Genomic DNA, 22,322 nt, shown 5'->3' with positions numbered 1-22,322 from the left:
CAGTTTACATTCAACATATGGTTCAGAAATGTACCACACAAGAATCTAAAGGCAAGTATTGACAACAAGAAAACTGAGTCAACATGACTTGACGCTTCATCTACCCTGCAAATGTTCAAAATCTTTCTTAAATATTATATATTATATCATGTATAAAATAAATCAGTTTAATTAACCCAAATACTGAAAACCCTGGAATCGAAATATACTATATTTCCTCATTTGGATGTTCAACTTCTACTGTTAAGTATGACTTCAGATTTCAGATCAGTTAATCAAGAAAAAATTGGCAAATATCCCCTGCGTTTTGTATGCAAGATACAGTGACATGTTTACCATGTGACATGGCAAAACATTAGACATCCACCACACCTGTGTACCTTTACCCTCTTCTACCATGCTTCCACCCATGCCTGGTACCCAGTGTGAGTAACTAGTTACTTGTAGTTAAATGTAACAGTCATTTACAGTTACTGGGGGAAAAAATGTAATTAAATTACAGTTACTTATGAAAATGTTGATGATTACATATGGGGCAACATCTCAAGTCAAATATCTTTATTTCATATTACAAAATCTACATGAACTAATGAATACATTTTCAAATGAGAGCTAAATAATGCTTTATAATGATCTCCCTTATAAATCATGTCAGTATCCATGAACTTAGATTTTGGTGGGTTAATATCCTAACAGTTGAAAACTTTTATTACAAAATTAGAAAAGTGATCAAAAAGTAATCAATAAGAAAAAAGTCACATCACTATAATTCAGTAATTGAAATGGTTGCATGTTTAAATATGGTAACTAGTAATCTGTATCTGATTTTCCAAAGTAACCTTAATCCCAACCCTGCTGGTACCACATACTTTAATTCTAGACAACTTTTACTAGTTACATCTCAGTAAAACCATTATCCCCGTAGGGTAAACTCAACTATCTGTTCATAGCCCCCTCTCTCTTGTAGACATATCTGATACAACGTTTTAAGATTTTGATTCAATTGAAGTGAAGCCCATCGATAACTCTGAAATCGACTCATCACACTCAGAATCATCGAACTTAGCTCCTATTAGTTAGAAACACACAGCGCTGCGTCTTCCAGCCAATCACGGATGAGTACGGTGACGCACGCCGCTGTCTCGCTCTGCTTTCGTTTAATCGTCCCAGGAAGCTACCGACATGCAAGCTAACACGTGGGAATAGCGATTTATGCTATTTTGCTTTTACTTCAGGGAGGTGAAGTGCCTTTTATTTAACCGTGCCTTGTCAACGGCGACTCTTGTACATTTTGCTGAAGGTGACAGTCATCTCGCAGTCGACTATTGAGCTTGTTTATCTGCCCTATTATGGCGGACAACGGCGGAGACGAAGAGTACAGAATTAAAGAGGGCGACTACGTTGTATTGAAACGGGGAGATATCTATAAAGCTGTGCAAATACAAACGAGAAAGTAAGTCAAAAAATGGTAGAATATGTGTTATGAATAACCAACCCTTCATTCCAGTTATTGTTATGTTTATTATACGAGAGCAACAAACGGGTGCTAGCTAAACCTAACCCATCTCACCTGTGATACATTTTGAAGTTGCTAATTGATTTCACTCTCTCTCATCGCTTAAGAAACATTAATGCACCTTTTAGAGATGTTAAATATGTGTTGCAGCGTTTATGTGTTGTTGCATACATTCATGGTGGCTCTGATATGATAAGGCCCATGACTTTTGGTTTTGTTTGGTGTGATGTACTTACAGGAAGGTGATCTTTGAGAAGCAGTGGTTCTTCCTGGACAATGCGGTGGGCCATCTGTACAGCACTAAATTTGAGATTGTGTCGGGAGGGACCCTGCAGCCTCAAGCACGCAAGAGCACAGATAGCTCCTCAGGTGTGTAGCCTACTCCTTAAAGCCACACATCACTCAAATTCATTTATCTTATTTTCAGGCTATATGAGGGTCAGTGACAAATATGGTTTGATAAGATGAGCAATTCCACAAAAGTCCACAAAAAAGTTTTTAACCACTTTAAATTTGACAAAACCACAAAAAATGTCATTGACCCATGTATGAATATGTAAAAGAATACTTAATCTGTTACTCTCTCATTTTGATAACTCTATTTTTCGTTGTTTCTTTATAGATGCCAAGGAGGCCGGCACAGATAACAGAAACATTTTGGACGATGGGAAATCCCAGAAATTAACCAGGGATGACATTGAGACGCTCAAAGAGCAAGGTCTGAAGGGTCAGGTACAGCAGTAACCCTTGCAATTACATACATGAATGGGAAAGTAGAGATGCAATGCCAGGTGTTTGGTCAATGCTGTAAACTTACTGGCAATACACTGTATTTATTACAGTGAACACAGCCACCGTTGATTATTTTGAGTCAATCCCACAGACAGTGTCATGCCATGGTACCATAAATACTCTCAAAAGCACCAAATGAGTATTCATCTACAGATGAAAATAGAATATTTCTACAACAAGTGTCCAGCATAGGTGGGATATAGGTGCTAACAGGCTTCATTGTTTTTTGTTTTAAAAGTCCATCAGGTACAGTGGTATTTGCAAAGTTGCTTAAGCTTTAGTTTTTTCTTTAAGATCAAGAGGGATTCTGTTGATTTAATGCAGATTGAATGGAGTTGGGCAACTCTTTCCACTACCGGGGAACTACAAAAGATAAGACTCTTGATTGTGACCCAGGGCCTAGTTGTGATGGTACACCATTTATCCATGTTTTAAAAATGGTTTATAAAATCTGCAGTGCCTTGCTGTTTGAGGAAATTGGGTTGCTTTTTCAAAAATAAAGCAATATATTTGTGACCAATTTTTTAAGGTGTACCTCTAAAGTTGGAATTAATAGATTTGGGCCACAGCCTGGGTAAGAACGTTAGAAAGTATTTTAAGATGCATTGTTTCCATTGGCGCCTCATGCTTTACATAATCTCATTAAATGCTGACATGTGACAGAAGTGAGACTAGTTGGTGGTGTAGTATTTAATGTGTAAGTTTCTTATTATTAATTTTAAGACCTTTTTTAAGAGAGTATGTGTATGTACTCCACAGGAAATCATTCAGCAGCTAATAGATAACAGCTCAACATTCAGAGACAAGACTGAGTATGCCCAGGATAAGTACATCAAGAAGAAAAAGAAGAAGTGAGTCAACTCCAATTATTATACATGGATTTTTTTTTTAGCCTTAAAATAATGTAGCATGCTTTAATCAGTGCGATTAGTTATTCCCATCTTGTGCTGTTGCAGGTATGAAAATACTGTGACCATTCTAAAACCTTCCTGTCGCATCCTGGCTATGATGTACCATGGTCGGGAACCAGGGAAGATCTGGTGAGTCAGCACATGGATTAACGGTGTATGTAAAAGATTGTCTTCATACAGCAGAAAGGGATGATTGTGTGACGTATTTGTTTCCATGTGATGCAGCCACCTGCGCTATGACACACTTTCCCAGATGTTGACTCTGGCTAACATCCACGCTGGCAGCAAAGTTTTGGTGTTTGAGACTTGTGCTGGCCTTGTGCTGGGATCTGTGATGGATAGAATGGGAGGTAAGGTCAATCTGTGAACTGGCTAGCAGTGTTCATTTATTTAACCAAAGTTCAACTTTTTTTCATACAGTGTCTTTTCTTTGTGTGCTTTCTAAATAAAGCCATTCCCTCCGCCTTTCGTATAATTACCCTCTCCTACCTCCTCATCCAGGCTACGGCTCAGTAATCCAAATGTACCCAGGAGGTGGGCCAGTTCGGGCGGGAGTGGAGAGCTTTGGCTTCCCTGCGCATTTTCACAATATGCTGCACGACTTTCCCATCTGCCATGTCAACGCTCTGCTGGCAGGAACACTGGACACCACTGCCAAAGACCTCAGTAGTTCTGGTAGGGCCATCCTTTTTAAAATATACAATGGGGTCCAAAAGTCTGAGACACAAATGTTTTCACACAAACTTGGAAATAAACAGAAAGTTTGAGGATTCAGAAACATGTAAAAACAAAAGTTATGACATGTAAAATGAAGAATATATGTAATAATTTATATTTAGATTCAGTCCTATTTCTAGGTCAGCAATCAAATTTCATTAAAGTTTTGGCTTTGACCCACTTAACTCCATGTACAAAAGGTCAGATTTCCTTGCATTTAGGTAACACTCTTTAGATTTGATCTATTCATTTCAGGCTATTACATTTGAAACAAATGCAAAATAGAAGCATCTTGACTAGTGGTCTCTGACTTTTAGATCCATTGTTTTTTTGGACTAAATAATTAAGTCACTTAATTTAGACATTCCTTTGAAATAGATTGTCTCCTCCAACATCACAGATTCAAAGCAGTCTGATGTGGCTGCTGAGGAGGAACAAACCCAGCCTGAGGCAAAGCAGCAGGACAGTCCAGAGGAACAGAGTATGGAGACAAACACTGGCACTGATGATGGCCAGGACCAGGAAAAAGAAGAGAAGGAGAGACGCAAAGAAGCCAAAGTATGTTTGATATTTACTAACCTCACTTAAGACATTCCTCAGAAGTGTTTTTTTGCTTTTTATATATTTAATTAAAAGGAACCTGACAGAATGATGGTAACAAACTGTATGACAAATTACTGGGGGTGTGACGATACACTCAGCTCACAAGACGAGACACAATATTAGGTTCACGAGATCGAGACGAGACAAGATCTTAACTATATTTTAAAGAAAACTTCAATGAGGAAATGCATGACTGTTCTTTTATTTGAAATTCACAAAATTGAAATTGAATTGAATTTTTTTTAACTAATCATCCTTTAATGAATCAGTTCTACTTTCTAAATATATAATTATCATATGCAGTATGCAGCACTGTAAGAGGTTTCCCCATATAGATTTTATAGATGGATCATTTTGGTTTTTATGGAAATAACAACCATAAATACAAAAGTTAGATACAATCACAAATACCAAAAAGTAAATTATAAAGAGTAGAAAGAAATTCTAATATATAAATATAAATTAAATAAAGTATCAAAAATTGTAATACCGGTATATTGCTAATAAAAAAACACAAATAAAAGTAAATTGCACAAATCCTGTATCACATAAATACACAAGTAGAACAACATTGTGTTTATAATTTGGTAGTGACTCATTTTACTTTTGCATCATTAGGCTTCCATAGCTGTGTTAGATTCCCCCGCTCCTCCTACCTCAGGCTATCAGTGTACAGACCTGAGGTCAGCCTGCCCCTCTCCTCCTCTCATACTTCTGACTGAGATCTTCTCAGCAGGTAGAAGCTGCAACAAGGTTAATGAAGACATGAAGTGCGAATAAGCGATCGTCTTTTTTTTTTTTTTTTTTGATGCCCCTCTTAATTATAGCTTTGCGAGACAAATTTCACTTCGACGAGAAATATTGTCACATTTTGGTCTCGCAAGATCTCGTTGCACGAGAGAGTCAGAATATTCCTAACAAAGTTTTCATTTTATTTGAAAGTGCACATAGAATTATCAAACCATCTGGGAGACAATTGATGTCCTGACTTGAATGTTTGTTTTTTTAGGCTCAGGAAAAAAAGGTGAAACTGGAGGAGAAGCGAAAGAAGCTGGCAGCGGCTGCCGCCCTGCTAGAGGACAGAAAAGCAGACGGGTTGGTATCAGATGTAGCTCCTACTTTCACATCTCTGACACTGTGCATTGTTCTGGTCTCTTCGGCATCAGCCTCTTTTCTTTACAACCCCTGTTTTATCAGTTTTAAATTGTACCATGAAAGGAACAACTGCAAATAAAACAGATCTACAGTGATTAACAAGCTGATAACTGATTAAAGTATTAGTGATATAATGTAGTTAAGCACTATAAAAGTCACAATAAATCATTTGCCTCTCTCTGAGCCTACACCCAATGATTGGCCCATTGTGCCCCTTTCAAGGTGAACAAAATGATTGCTTTGCAGTTTCCTGTCAGATAAAATGAAGAACTCGCTTTATAGCCTCTTTATGATTGATGGATGAAGTGTTGTGAGGGTGACATCCATCCATGTGAAAAGTACAAGTATTGATCTAGTTAGCTTATTGATTTTCCGTTTGGTCTCCACTATATCACAGCAGCTATATAATAAACAAACACGACCACAGAGCACAATTTCCCTGTCTGTCCTAAATCAGCCTCTTTCACAGACTCTCACCCAGCTACATAAAATATGAAATGAATGTCTTCAAAGGGTGCTAAATTTCTTCTGGTCACCAGTCACATACAGCACGGATGAGCTAAATTCCGATATTGCCTACCTACACATTTCCAATAACAAAGTGTTCTATTGACAGTGTTTTTCATACTGGACAACTTTGCTTGATCATCTGTTTTGTTTCGCATGTGCAGGTTGGTTATAGCCAGTCGCTTTCACCCGTGTCCAGTCCTGATGAGCCTGCTGAAATTCCTCGCACCTTCCAGGCCTTTTGTAGTATACTCCCAATTCAAAGAGGTAAGATCATCATGAGTAATGGTATTTACATGAACCACAGAAACACTGTTTGAGGTCCCCTACTGACTGAGGATAATTAGTTATCTCAGATGGATCCCTCATTAGCTGCTTCTGAACACTGGTTTTTACTGCTCCATCGGGAGACATCCTTATTACTTTACTGCAGCAGGCATCACAGTCAGTGTCAAGGAGTTACAATGCCTATCACGTCCCTGCACTTGTTACCTCCATTGTGCTTATGTTGCTAAACAGATGAATCCCTGTGTGTAACGACTCTTTGACTCCGCAGTCCCCTCTCTTAATGTCTCTTTTCCTTCTCTTCCCTCTCGACCTCTGCAGCCTCTTATTGAGTGCTACACCAAACTCAGGGAACAGGGCGGTACCGTCAACCTCAGACTCACAGACACCTGGCTCAGGCATTACCAGGTAAACTTTAAATTGTCATGTTTTATGAGTTGTATATTTGAAGCTGCTCTAACTAATAGTGGGTCAAATGACCATGTGTTCTGTGAAATGGGTCTTTTCAGCTTGTTTTTGTTTCACAGCCCAAAACTTTACTGTCTTGATGTATTTTTTGGGACATATCAGGCAGCAGTTCTCAGCTTAAAAAAAGAAAAAAAAAACTCTGATAAACTCATTTTACACTACATCAGATAGGAAGCCAGCAGCCAGCCTGTGATCACAGTGGGGTATCTGGCAGCTAAGGAGACGGATATTTAACAACAACAGCTAAAACTAGAGTGAATATTGGAATTACATTCATTAAGTGGACACAAACACAGCTCCATATAAATATTAATGTTTCTCTATATTTGCTGGATGTGTAAATAAGCCACTGTTTTCAATTATGTTCACAAAGATGATATGTCATTGTTGTTTACAGCTTGTGTTGCTCCTCAGGCCACATCTCAATCTGTGATATCAATCTTCTTTTGGCAGCATCAGTTCTTTGCAATCAGATATTTGATACAGCTCTCAAGTAGTGCAGGTTGAGGCTCTTGCAGTCTTTGCTCTCGCTGGCTACCCTACTTGTCTCCTTTCAGTATTGCGTACCAAGCAGTAACTGCAAACGTGTTTGCACACTTGAATAAATCGGCAAAGAGCCCTTCCCCCTCAGGAGCAAAGTGTTATTTCTCATTGCCCTTCCTGTAGAATTAATGTCTCCTGACTGTATTCTGTGTTGTGTCCCTAGGTATTGCCAAACAGGACACATCCTGTGCTACTGATGAGTGGGGGTGGGGGCTACCTCCTCTCAGGGACAACAATCTCCACGGACCGCTCCAAACCTCCAGGCCCGCAGAGAGTTGAGGAACCAGCGCCAAAGAGACCGAAACTGACAGACACTGTAGTGTAAACAAATGCAGAAGCATCTAATCTTTAAGGGCACATTACCAATGGCCTATAGGAATTCCCTTCAGCATTGACTTCCCTTTCTGCTGAGCTGATTTGACTCTTGTGGAATAAAGGAGACAGAGTGTCTGGTTTGCATTCATCAGAACAATTTCTCCCGTCTAGTGTATTCAGATTGGTGCAGATGAAGGCGTAATGCTGAGGAGTCTGATTTCAGTGTATGTGTTACCTAAGGAAGTGCTGAAATAATCTTTTGTGTGCTGAGAGTAAGTGACAAGTTTGTGTCTCATGCCTTGAAACCAGGTGTATAAATAATATTCTTTTGTTATTAATGCTCCCCAGCTTCTAGGTTGTAACTTCTTTTTTTTTTTTTTTTTTTTTTTAAATCTTGCTCCCTCGACAGAAAGTGCCATTTGTTATGTGATCCAGTTGCTATTGCCGCATCACTGTGGGCTGCATCTGTATCTGCACAGAATTAAAAAGTAGTACTAAAGAACCTGATTTTGTATTACTGAGAAATCATTTGAGAGATATTTCTTTGGTCCCACAATAACTCCTTTTATTGAGTGCAGACTGAACAAACTTCTTCAAAACACAGTTATTTGAATCATTTGTCTTAGATATGTTATTATTTTATTATTTTCTCTTACTATATATAAACATCAAAACCATTCCCATGCTGATTAATTTAGTAACATCAAAATATCACTAATACAATGATAAACATCTTCATAAAATGTTTTTGGCAAGGCTCCAGGTTTTTATATATATATATTTTTTTGTCCCTTTTTAACACTGTAAGCACACTAAATTAGTAGACATACAGTTAAACAGCAGCTTTCACTGATAGTTGATGGTGTGTTAAAATGCAGCCCATCCTGGCTTATTCACTGTTGTCATGCAGCTTGGCAGCAATTTTCTGCAACTCAATGTCCATCGCCACCAGGTTTTCCAGCTCTTTTTCCTGAAAGACAAGTATAGGTATACGTCAGAAAGTATACAGCATTATTTTTTGTGATGACATCAGGACAGACCACGCTTGGAATATAAATATGGATTAAATAATCCTAAACTATCCTGGTTTTCCCATGCCTGCACCAAAACTGGTCATTTGGGTTAAATATTCTCGTATCTGTAGAGTTGTGCTAGTACTAATAAATCACTCTGCCTCCTCTTCCCTTTTGATTTGATCTTATCAAAGTATGTGATAAGAATTGGAGATTTCCACAGGCTATAACTTTTTAATGATGGTATTATGACTTTGATTGCTCTGGGAGGCTATCATCACGAGGTTCCTGAAGTGATTGCTGCAGCAGTCATAAAACGCTGGTGTGGAGAGAGCATGTAGTGGACAAACAAGCAGAGAGAACATATACTGAGAAGAGATGCTGTGAAGATCTGATCTGAGTAAAGCACAGCAGACTGTTACACTGTTAATCCCTGTAAGTGTGCCAGAGTTAAAGAGCAAATCTCTGTGCATGAATATACAAGTTACAATGAGCCTTCATGTATTCAGGACATGCTCATGAGGGACAGTTTTTGATGTGCATTTGCACAGATGCACATTCAGTGATGCGCTGTAGCTCTGAAGACTAAACCCTAACATCTCCATACAGACTAGAGATTTCTTTCTATAATGAGCAAGGCTTCTTTTTCTCCCAATGAAACAGTGTGATGGAGATTGCTGATGTGCTTCATGGCTTTAATAGGTCAGCTGAATATAAGTTGGAAATTTGTTTATTGACATGCCTGTCGAATGGAAATACAGATGATATAAAACATACAAATTAAATGACATACAATATATGATTGGTTGAAGCCTGGCTGTTAAGTTGTGCTTTATAATGAATAACAGCATGTACTGCTGGGTTGTATAGTGTATTTCTCTGAATTCAGTTGTCTAGTTAGAGGTTTCATGAAGTGGATATGACAGTAAATATATCCTCAAATCAGTCATAAAGCTCTCTGTCTTCACTGTTAGTGAATGCAATGTTTACCTCCTGCGGGGTAAGTGCTCTCTGATGTGTGCTTCTCTTTGCCTCCTCTTGATGAGACTGGTTGGCCAGCTGGTTTATCTTATAGTTCAGCAACTTGGCCAGTTCATTCATCTGCCCACATGAAAAGCAGAACTAGATCATGTCTGAACTGCCCAAGGTAGGCCAAAATAATCATCTGCTAATCAAATTTGCACTGCTTATTAATAATGAAATCAAAATATATGTTTGTTTGTTTTTAAAATCAGGGTAAAATTAGGTTTCATCACATCATGCCTACCTTGTTTGATGTTGCAGCATGGTCGTCTGAATTCCTTTTATACCAGGCAGGGTGGTAGAAACCTCTGTAAATCCAGGGATTGCGCTTCTCTGCAATATACCTGAAAAACAACCTCAATTATTTTTCATCTACCAATGCTTAAGGGGCTCATATCTTCCCCATTGATTTTTTTTACTGAACTCTGCAATGTTTTATGCTCTAGGATACAGAATAAAAACTTGCAGAATTAAATAGAAGTTACATCTGATGAAAGATAAAAGTACCTCACAGCTTCGTCCCTGTCTTTTTCCGCATCCTCAAAATTGTCAGAATCACCCTCTTCTTCAGATGAGCCTCCGCCACGCTTGTGAAATTTCTTCTTATGGTGGTATCTGTGTGTTGGTTTATATATACGCTTTTCTATATCTTCCTCATCTTTTCCATGTCTTTTGTCTAAACCCCAATACTCCTGGCTGCGGTCCCCATCCGGCTCTTCTCTCTCTTCCTCTGAAAGCTCTTCATCACGTTTCTGTCTCCTTTGGTGGTGCCTGCCAGTCCTCCATTCCGTTCGTTTATCTCTTCCGGTGTCAAAATCCCAGTACTCCTGGCTGCGCTCTTCATCAGGTTCTTCCCTGGCTTCTTCTGCAAGCTCTTCATCACGTTTGTGTCTCCTTTGGTGGTGCCTGCCAGTCCTCCATTCCCGTTTATCTCTTCCAGTGTCAAAATCCCAGTACTCCTGGCTGCGCTCTTCATCAGGTTCTTCCCTGGCTTCTTCCCTGGCTTCTTCTGCAAGCTCTTCATCACGTTTCTGTCTCCTTTGGTGGTGCCTGCCAGTCCTCCATTCCATTCGTTTATCTCTTCCGGTGTCAAAATCCCAGTTCTCCTGGCTGCGCTCTTCATCAGGTTCTTCCCTGGCTTCTTCTGCAAGCTCTTCATCACGTTTCTGTCTCCTTTGGTGGTGCCTGCCAGTCCTCCATTCCATTCGTTTATCTCTTCCGGTGTCAAAATCCCAGTACTCCTGGCTGCGCTCTTCATCAGGTTCTTCCCTGGCTTCTTCCCTGGCTTCTTCTGAAAGCTCTTCATCACGTTTCTGTCTCCTTTGGTGGTGCCTGCCAGTCCTCCATTCCATTCGTTTATCTCTTCCGGTGTCAAAATCCCAGTTCTCCTGGCTGCGCTCTTCATCAGGTTCTTCCCTGGCTTCTTCCCTGGCTTCTTCTGCAAGCTCTTCATCACGTTTCTGTCTCCTTTGGTGGTGCCTGCCAGTCCTCCATTCCATTCGTTTATCTCTTCCGGTGTCAAAATCCCAGTTCTCCTGGCTGCGCTCTTCATCAGGTTCTTCCCTGGCTTCTTCCCTGGCTTCTTCTGCAAGCTCTTCATCACGTTTCTGTCTCCTTTGGTGGTGCCTGCCAGTCCTCCATTCCATTCGTTTATCTCTTCCGGTGTCAAAATCCCAGTTCTCCTGGCTGCGCTCTTCATCAGGTTCTTCCCTGGCTTCTTCTGCAAGCTCTTCATCACGTTTCTGTCTCCTTTGGTGGTGCCTGCCAGTCCTCCATTCCATTCGTTTATCTCTTCCGGTGTCAAAATCCCAGTTCTCCTGGCTGCGCTCTTCATCAGGTTCTTCCCTGGCTTCTTCCCTGGCTTCTTCTGCAAGCTCTTCATCACGTTTGTGTCTCCTCTGGTGGTACCTTCCAGCCCTCCATTCCCGCTTGTCCCTCTCATCATCAAGACCCCAAGATTCCTGGCTGCGATCATAATCTTCCTCGTCTTCGGTTGGTCCATCACCACGTTTGTGGAGCTTTTTCTTGTGGTGGTAGCGATGGGTGGGTTTCCATATGCGCTTGTATCTCTCATCCTCATCCTCATTCCCGTGCCTTTTGTCTATGTCCCAGGACTCTTGGCTGCGCTCTTCTTCTGGTTCCTCCCTCTCATCTCCTAAAGGTTCCTCATCTCGTTTGTTTCTTCTTTGGTGGAACCTCCCAGGTCTCCAGTTCCTCTTCTCTCTCTCATCACCCTCTTCTTCTGATCTCTTTTCTTCTAATCCCCAACTCTCTTGACTGCGGTCGTAGTCTTCTTCTTCCTCTCCTCGTTTGTGTTTACGTTGGTGGTATCTTCCAGGCCTCCAGCTCCTCTTCTCGCGCTCCTCCTCCTCCTCATGTCTCTTCTTCTTGTCACCTAGATCCCACGATTCCTGACTGCGCTCGTCTTCTGGGTTTTCCCCTCTCTTTGTCTCCACGGACTTCAGGAGTGCCTCAATGTCTTTCACATCTGCGCCCTTTGCTTCGGGCTGCTCTGCGTGACCTTTGACCAATTCTTCTTTGCCCTCTCCACTCTTCTTTTCCTGTGGGGCATGTTTAACCCCTATGACAGAGTAAAAGGTAGATCAAAAGAGCTGCAAAGATCCACTTGATATAGCTCTTAAGGAATAGTTGTGATGGATTTGTCATTTAATTTTAGTACTTATATCAAATCCCCTGATGATTTGGTGACTAGTTGGTTCATGATTATATTCAATCTGATCTATCGAGAAGTGTTAACATGAACTGTGAACATGCTTATCTTAATATCTCTATTTATTATGATATTCTGTGATAAAGTTAGTTTGTTTTTTTGAATCTCTTTGAATCTACCAGCTTAGTGTCTCAGCAACCTGACTGTTTAAGAGTGCTACATCAACATGCCTGTTTCCCAATTCCATATACATCTGACTATGTGAATGATTTAGCCTGAGCATACATAATATCCAAATAAGAAAAACAACTATGGTTTTGTTTGTGTTACAAACCTGCTTGGAGAATATCTTTGCATTCCTGATCCAGGTGAGAATCCGGTTGGGAGAGAGCTTTGGACAGGACTTCAACCAAACATCTTGTCACCTGCAACAATCAAATAAACGAAATGTCCCACCGCTTTCTTGAAAGTGAAATGTGAAACTTGATGTCTGAAAATGACTTTAAAAAAAAACTCAAGTTTGAGGTGCACTCAAATTCAATCATGTCTTGGAAACCATAAGCCTTGAATAAGAATTCAAGCATACATTTCTGCATTTCTTTAAAAAAAAAACACAGACAAAAAAGAAACATACCACATCTTCTCTCTGTCCTTCCTTTCCTACTGGAAGCGCTAGATTTTCTGCATTAGAAAAAAAGTATTCATGTTAGAAAGAAGCAAAGAAAAACGGGTTGCATGTATGAAAGTGGAAGAGTTGCCGGTGTCTCTGTCCGTGGTGCTGAACTGATCTCACTAAGTTACAGCATTTTGCAAGCCAGAAGAAAACCCATCTCTCTTTCACCTACCTGTCAGCAGAGCCGCGATGATAACAAAAAGAAGCCTCATCTTGGCTGAGATGAAGGTAAATCCTGCAAAAATATGTTGAAAACTCTCGTCCCACCGCAGAGGCTGGAGAGAGCTGCGCTGACTGGGCGCTTGCTGCTCTGAAGGTTGGAGGAGAGGAGCGCCTCAAATAAAAGGAGAGGAGTGGGCTGGAGAAGCGTGGGAGGAAGGCTTTAGGCACAGTTAATGTCATGACTCATTAGACCTGGAAAGAGGGTGATCTTGGAAATTTGACGCATCCACAAATTTCACGACATTTCTCGGAAAGGGAATCCAGTAATCCAGTCAGTGTCACGGTTCATTCAGGTGATAGTTTAAACAGATTGGCGAGGCGTTGGAATTAACAGTGTGTGGCGTGTTTGTGTTTAACACCGTGAGATGCCAAACAGCTATAGGGGGGTGGACACAGCATCACGAAGAGTCGTGCACTCACGCAATCCGATACAACGACCATGCAAAACTACTTTGTGAAGATTTATGCAGGTTTTGTGTGTTTTTTAAATTCTGTGTCAGAGAGAAGTTGATTAAGTGTATGCTTATACTGCAGTTGTTCTGTTACTGAAACATTCAAGGTATTCATGTTGATTCAACTCATGAAACCAACCTAAATTATAAATCTCTGCATTATAATCAAAGAAAAGTCCTGATCGCTACAGTTTTGGATTGCAGATGTGTTCACAAAATTACACCCTGTGGATAAGACAAAATCAGCTTCCTTCTTCTCCTTTCTTTTTCTTTCTTTCTTTCTTTCTTTCTTTCTTTCTTTGTCAGGTTTGGCTGAAATTATGTAATGCCTCTGTAACCTTTGTATGCTGCAATGTTGCCCCACATTTAACTTTTGTTAAATGGTTTAATGTAGAGTAATGTTTTATATATTAAAGCAAGTATAAGCAGACATGTACAGTGTGTCTCAGTCAGATTTGAGTTCAATTGACTTCTCAGTAATTCATTTAGCCTTCCTGTGTAGTCTCCCATGAGACTGCCATGCTTCAGCAGCAGGAGAGGAAAACTGGTTAATGGAGATCTGGATCAATAGTTGTTGTGGTTAACACCCAAGTGACATGGATGGGATTGTATGCACAGGTTCTTTATATTCAACTACTTTCACTCTTCCAGTGATGCAGTGTAATTAGTTGCAGATACACTGTGTTGCTTTGACAGGTAGTATTATATAAATGGGAAATGGTCTCAAATAGGTCAGCAGAGAAACATAAAAAATGAATTTTAGTGCATTTGTAATAGCAGGGGAGAGTAAGAAAAGTAATCTGATCTTGATTTCAGACTCTCAAATGGAGACCCCTTCTTCCCTGTATTTGTCGGCTTCCATGAAAATACACTGTGCACGAACAGTGCTGTAATCTGCGACTGCTGCTGCCTTCATAACTAACCCTGGACAGGGATGAGCTGACATGTGCAGCGACAGAGCTCAAACTTAGTAGGCTCAGCTCAGGGAGCCTCAGAACATTGAAACTGACAACTGCTGGCATCTTCTTTTTGGCTTTTTGCATGCTTTTGTTCCTTCTTTCTTCCTTGTGAACAGCAATTTGTTCTTCTCCAGTGAATTGTTTTCTTCATTCAGACACAAGAAAAACACCTGTTTGAGACTGTTTGAGATTTGAAATTTTTCACAAGAAAACATCTATATGGGTCTCTGTGGATGCCTAGAAATGTCTGATGATAAACATTTTACATGGGATATTTACATAACAAGGACTGACCTTTATGTATTGCACTCAAATTCAATCATGTCTTGGAAACCATAAGCCTGGAAACCACAACAGCTGCAAGCAAAATGGGTATCATGCTCCAAAAGTCTGCTCTCTTGCCTGTGCTGTGTTGCGCCTTACATGACTGGTTACTGACATCTATCTTTGTTACTGCAGACAGGCTTCTTTGTGGTAACTGAAATAATTACTGGCTAGTGCATGAAACTGTAACATCAGACAGTGTATTGAACATCCAAGCAGTGAGCAATGATCCCAGACACTCAGTGAACCCAGTCTTTTGTTTGAGTGACAGCAACCAGATTTTCAATTTCACATGTTTTGTGTACAGTGAGCTGCAGCAGGGTTGACAGTGCTCTGCAGTTTCTTTTACTCTCCCTAGGGAGGAAGTCTGTGACAGAGGCTCAGTACTCTGCACTGAGCCATCCAGCCACATATCAAAAGCAATAAACCACTAAATTATATAAGTGCCACACATTGCTCCAAACAATGTGGGTGCACTCACATGTTTTGCCTGTGTATGTGTTTTTGTGGCCTTACTGCTGTTGCTGGAGGCCTTATTAATATTTTAGTGAGCCATGAAGATATATAGGAGCTTGTAGTAAAAGAAGGGGGATTTGAGAGGGGGAAAGCTCCGTGTGTTCAGGTAGGTTCAGACTGCACGACTCAGATTGGTCCCTGTCTGCAACAACACCACTCTTTCATCGCGACCATTTACATGCATGAACAAAAGACGAGTGGCTGATGAAGAGAACAATTCAGTGCGCCCCATGAAAGCTTCGGCTAGGCTTTGATCTGTGGTGGGGGACAAGCTTTATGTTTGGCTCAAAACTACTGAGAGACTTTGATGATATTCCAAGAACAACAGGGGAGTCTGTGTATGTTCATCTGTGGGCATGCATTTACATTTGTTAGCATAGATCTAGTTAATGTATCATTATTATCTGAGATTTTAATGATTTTTTTTATCTTAGAGCCAGTTATTGTTATTCTTTTAGACCAGCTCTGCCCATCTGTAGTTGTTGGATACTTGACAAACACTGCAGGACAAGAAGCCCAGTGGGTTGTCAGGTGGGGTAGAGTTGGACAATAGAGAGAACAGACCAAAACGAATGGAAAGCGTGTCTCCAAATCATCCTTACAGGTGTCACTACTAGGCTGCTTGGCATAAACAATAAACAATATTTATGCACTCATCAAATAGTACAATAAAGGGCTTCCGCTCTATATTTCAATCTGTAAAACCATTACCATCACATTTGTAGCAGTAGGGTGCTTTCTCAATACAACACTCAAAATGACTCAACGGGGCTCTGCAAGATTGAAATGGCCCATAACGAGGATCCAGCTCTGTTTTATTGTGTAATACATAGTTTGAATCATTATAATTACCAGACAAGAGGTGAAGTCTAATTACATTATGTAATATTTAATAATCGAATTTCCTTCTCATATCTGTTAGCAGCGTAACTTCTTTTTGTTGTAAATTAGAATAGCATGATTAATCCTGGACATAGCCTGAAATGAACCACAGGACATAAAACACTTAGATATGAAGACACTTTGTCCAATGTTGAGAAGTGAATACTGTTAGCTGCATACTGCAAGAACTGCATATGTCCTTCTGCTGTAACCCAGAAGTAATTTTTAAATGATGGACATTACGTTTTAGTAAAATTGTTTCATTTGAGTAATATGAGTGAAGGTGAAGTTTCTAATGAGGTCTTTGGAGAAAAAAGGATAATATGTACTATGGAACTATGGAGGGATAAATCTGAATGTATTATGAATGAGGCAGGGTGGGCTGATCTTTGTGAATATTACGACAACTCTAAAAGTGTATTGTTCTCATTACACCAGTTGCATCAGCTGCTGAGGTGGCTGGATGTGCTGCTGTTAATTACTGCATGAAAAGTTAAAAGAAAGAAAGGGAAGAGGTTTGAGGGGTGAAATGAGATGTTTTTATTGTCTTTATGTAGTCAGTATAGTGATAGTATTTCTATGATGTGTTTATATACCACATTTCTCCTGCTTCTCTGATGGCTCAATATCCAGAATATATATGAGTTGACAATATCATCACACTGGTTGACATTTTGACAGCCCAGATCAGAGTCATGGAAGATGTCAAAACCCATAATTCCAGCCAGGAAGCTTGGGGCTTGTGTGCTGAGAAGAACCAGCTCATTTTTAATGTGGTAGGCTGTTTACTGAAATGTGCTCATGAAAGTCACAGGGTTATGCATGATGTAATGTCAACACTGGTCAGTACAGTGAGTGAAGTGGGGTAAGAACTCAAGCAGTCTGAGGTATGATAAATTGAATTTATGGATTAGTAAGGCTGAACTTTCAATGAGATACATGTTTTTTTGTAATTCTGGAGGCTAAATACATTCAGAAAAGGTTTATATTCCAATCAATTATAGTTCATATTGAAGGGAACATGGAAAATAATGGCCTCCAAAGGGGTGTGATTTATAATCTGTGTGTGCCCTATATTGTTTCATTGTTCTTTTACCATTTTAATTTCAGGTTATATTAAAGTTTAGCTTTATTCATTTGTATTTAATCTAAAAGCAACTGAGGATAGTGTCATGTTTTGTATCAGAATTAGCTGATAGCAATTCTGACTTTGGCTGAAGGCCCTTTTTTTAACTGGAACATTCATTGACTACTACTACTACTTCATTTTCATTTTTTTATGTTTTAAAAATGAACACATTAATAAATGTAAATGTATTTTAACATCCTTGCCTTACATCATTTTCAGTGTGGTTAAAAGTGTTGTTTTGAATATGCTTTATGATGCTTACCGAGCTACAGAGAAGCTCCTCTATGGTACCATGATAATACACATATACAAGTTTTATGTGTGTGAATTATATTTACATAAAATTTGATGTAATTTTAGAGAAACTCCAAAAAGCTTTCTGTAATTTCTGCCATGACCCAAAGCAAAGGATTCCTCATCTCTGTGATTGCACACAACATGTTGGAGACATGCCGGCTGCTCGTTTTCTTCTTGTAAAGGCTTGTTATCTGCACAGTAAACTGAAGCTACTGCTGCTATCATGCTGCTTTCAGCATGCAGCCTCAATGGACGCTGTGTAACAGCACCTCTTTTTTCTACTGAGAGGCTGCACTACACACTGTACTAAGAAATGCTGTTTATAAATTGTATCCTTTTTTCAACAAGCCATCTTAACTATTCTTAATGTTTATCTGGCCATCTGGAAGGAAGACAAGTAGTTTTGATTAATATTGAATGAAGTAACTAATATAGTGGTCAAGTCACAAAGCTACTTTTACTCAAACTACTGCGAACCATTCATATTTCAGCACTCAAACAGAACAAAAGGTTGTGGACCACACAACTGAGGATGTTTACAAACCTTTTGTACTGAACCTCTGCAGAGAATGAAAATTTAATGGGGCAGTAATGCTGCATGTGCTCTCCTCTCCTGGGTTTTCATCATGAGTATTGATTTTGATCTCTTAGTGCAAACTAGCCTTATTACACAACTCTGTCAACTGGGCAGATGCACAATTGTGAAGAGTTTCCACAGTGGCCATAAAACTGTTTATTGGCATTTGAGAGGAATTCTAAAATTGTATTCCTATTGATCTGTAATGCATCTCATTGATATGCATTCTGATGCAGATTGCATTCAGATGTATTTGCTTCCTTTGCTATTCAGTGTGTGTGAGTGATTTTTTTGTCACTGACTTCTACAGCAACTGTATTAGTAGCACTATGACAATATGACTCCAATAGGACACATGAAAGACCAGACAAAAGTCTACAGTTTAGTCTTCACAGGCACAGTCAACAAGGCAGAAACTGTTGACATGAAAAACATTTATTGGAAATCTACTAGCTTGCTCATTTTTTTGGCTCATTTCGGATTGCACAGAGAGGCCAGTGTCCATATTAGCCCGAGACACCCTTTTTAAAGAGCTCTCTCATATCACAAATTGCCACAGGCTTTCCATGTCATTGATTTTTTCCCACTAATTGCCCCTAAGGAAAGGCACCCAAGATACCATGTGCTGAGAACTGCAATGCACAGGTAATCATTTCAGTGGTTTTGGTTTATTTAGCCCTTGGTTTCTACACTGGGGAATAGCTTGTGTTGCATAATTAGGACTGCAATTATAGATTAAGTACTTGAAAACCACTTACAAAACCTCTCCAGAAACAACTTTATCTCCTTAGCTGACTACGGTTGTTAAAACATTTCAGCATAAATTACATAATTTCTTTCTTTGAATGAGACTGCAGTAGTTTTTTAATAAAATGTGTGAAAAATGAATATGCTTCATCACTGCCCCCTAATATACAATAGACAGAAATGTAATGCCTTAATAGTCATAAAAGTCTCTCTCATTGACATGATATTGAAGATGATGATTGAGGCTTCCTTGAATGATCTTTCCTGCTGTGACCTTTAACTCTTTGGTTAAATTGACACTGATGTTAAGCATTCTTCACAGAGGTGATAACATCAAGTGGTGCTGATTCAGGATTGAGACAGTTGAGAGAGAGAAAATTTGATTATTTTGTTAAACTTCTCCCTCGGGTCAAAGGTTGTCAATAACAACAAAGCTGCACTTTTTAGTAAGTGAAACTGACATCAGACCGAGCCTCAAGGCCAACATCTTGTTGACATTCAATAATGCTTTTTGGTTTGGAAGGTAACATTTGTTTAAGATTTTCATAATCGGTCAATTAGATCAATATCTGACCACTTTATATTTGTATTTCAATTTCAGTTTTACTATCCTCATATTTAGATGTACATATATACATATTTTTCCTGCCCCTGACTTTTTTAAGTAAAACTAAAGCGTGCTTGCTGAGTCTGACTACTGAAACTGGATCAACTCCAAATGGACATCTGTCAGGGTTGTTCTGCTTATTTAACAAAGGAGCAAAACAAGCATGTAGTGTTTGTTGTGTAAATTGATTGCTATTCAAGTGATACAGCCTCAAAATGTGATCCTGTTTATCAGTTGCTGAATTTCCATTTGTGTTCGCTTACAAAACACAAATATTAAAACACAGATAGATCCAAAGATGGTGTGCGTTTTTTGACATGCTAGTTTTTCATATGGACAGTTTTTATAAAGAATGTTAAATGTAATTTTGTAGCTCTTTATACAAAGTATTTCTCACTTGGATTCAAAAGAGGGGGCACAAAAACATATAAAAAGACAATAAATACAATGGATGAATATTTAAAGTAAGAATGTATGTCATACAGTAAAGTGAGTATGTTTTTGTCTTTATTGACAAATTAAAGTGGAAGTTTCTTGTTTAAATCAATAGCACTGAACTCAAGGACACTCTCACACATGGTGTCAAGATCAATGGCAGCTCAGGCTAAAGTTGTTTGTTTTTTTTCTCATCCTGACTTCACGTTTCAATGGATTGGTGCTGGCACTTGTTTCCTTAGAATAGGGCTCCAGGCTCTCTACTGGAGACAAGCATTAGACATTGAGCCATTAATCTGATTTTGCTCAGCTGGAGGAGTTTGGGCAAGAAGCATGTTTTATGTAAAACTTGCTGTTTCTCCTCAAGTTGAGTCATGCTCTTTGTTACGCCATGGTATCAAAATACCACAAAAAATATGATGAGATACAACATAGTGAACTCTCTATTGAATAACACAAATAGAAACATAGTTACACCCTTTAAGAAAAAGTTGTGTCCTGGAAGCTGTATCATATAAGCCTTTAAAAGGTTTGCTTACATGTATGTTAACGTATGAACTCACTATTTACTGGAAATAAGTAGTTTATATGTTGCCCTAATATCCATTCAAGACATATTGCACCACGTATTTGGACAAAAATAAAAATAAAATCTTGTTTACAATTCCTCATACAGAAGTTTGGATCTGCTTGTGTCCTTGTGATGAAAAGATACATGCAATATACTGGAGCCACAGTACCATGTGTTACCAAAAAGAGCTTCCATGGAAAATGTGTAGTGTTTTACTACTTGTTCCCTCAGGCTCTGCTGAGCAACAATGTGTTGTTGCCAGATGAAAAAATACTTTATGTGCTGTGACATCTGCTGACTGAATGGGCTTTGGTGCTTTCAACCGCTGTGTTTACATATTCTGTGTCCTACCTTTCTTTGTCAGGCTTTGTCAAAATCAGTCTCTACTGCTTTGCAAATTTATGTGCATATATCCAACATGAATCTTAGTCATACTACTGTTAGCTGAAGTGCACATGTAAAGTGGCAGCCTCACCATCAGCTGTCATACTTTAAATAAAGAAATATAATTCAGTGTAGGATAACAGGGGGTTGTTTGCTGCAGCAACAATTCCTGAGGGAGGGAGAATCATTCATTTTATAAGCACTGTGTCACTTTGCAAGAGCAAAAGTAATTACCTAAAAGATTATTCTCACCTGAATACATTCAAAATAACTCATTAAGGTTATAACACTTCTTTGTTTTAATGAGCAGAGAGCTGAGTAAGAACTCCACCACTCTTTATACTCTATCCCCACAAATTGAATGGATTGCTTCACTAAACTCATGACATGAGTAATTTACCTGCCTGTTTGTAAGTCACGAACTGACAAAGGGGAATTATCTCTGAAAAAACTCTCAGTGCTACATTAATGTATAAGTTTGGTGTTCTGCAAAGAGCAGCGTTTAGAGTATAAATTGCTTCTTAAATGCTGAGTCCAGTTGTACTTTTTAAATAAAGCAGTACATATTAGCATTATTGTAAAATATAAAGTATGTCTCAAAGTGCAAAGTCCTGGTTGTGATGCTGTTGAATGTTCCTCCATGTCCTGTTACAGTGAGTTCCTTCTTAGTTTGCAGTGGACAATAAGTGTGTCAGCTTGACCCAGTTTTAGTTTGTGATACTGTTTCTACTGGTGTCATTCACTCAGTTCTGTGAGAATTGGGCAGATAGTGTGGTCATCCTCCTGATGGATTTTACTGACATGAGCCTTAGGGGAGCAAGTAAGTCTGGGTGACTATGACCTGACATCAAACACCACTCTGAAGTCAAGTGATGAGGAGCGGAAACATTGCAATTGACCCTTTGGCCGTCCCATAATTAAGATCCTTTCTGTAAAAACGCTGGCGAGCCTCATCATACTGTGTTTTCACATGGCAATCTCCCAAGATGCTGTGCCCCACTTGCCTTAACAAATTTGTCAGCATCGTG

General features: G+C 39.3%; 1 protein-coding gene across 1 annotated transcript; it reads left to right on the top strand.

The window, feature by feature from the left end:
• The first annotated feature begins 1,169 nt into the window (after positions 1–1,169).
• trmt6 (tRNA methyltransferase 6 non-catalytic subunit) lies at positions 1,170–8,002 on the top strand. The gene is made up of 12 exons (XM_053336890.1): positions 1,170–1,453; positions 1,755–1,885; positions 2,139–2,248; positions 3,068–3,159; positions 3,265–3,348; positions 3,445–3,569; positions 3,721–3,894; positions 4,337–4,494; positions 5,549–5,634; positions 6,366–6,468; positions 6,808–6,894; positions 7,661–8,002. The coding sequence occupies exons 1-12, from the start codon at positions 1,350–1,352 to the stop codon at positions 7,820–7,822; spliced, it is 1,416 nt and encodes a 471-aa protein (XP_053192865.1). The 5' UTR covers positions 1,170–1,349; the 3' UTR covers positions 7,823–8,002.
• The last annotated feature ends 14,320 nt before the right edge of the window (positions 8,003–22,322 follow it).

Source organism: Scomber japonicus, chromosome 17, assembly GCF_027409825.1.
Source record: "Scomber japonicus isolate fScoJap1 chromosome 17, fScoJap1.pri, whole genome shotgun sequence".
NCBI classification, from domain to species: Eukaryota; Metazoa; Chordata; class Actinopteri; order Scombriformes; family Scombridae; genus Scomber; species Scomber japonicus.
Note: the sequence above shows the minus strand (reverse complement) of the source record. Positions and strands in the feature narration are given on the sequence as shown.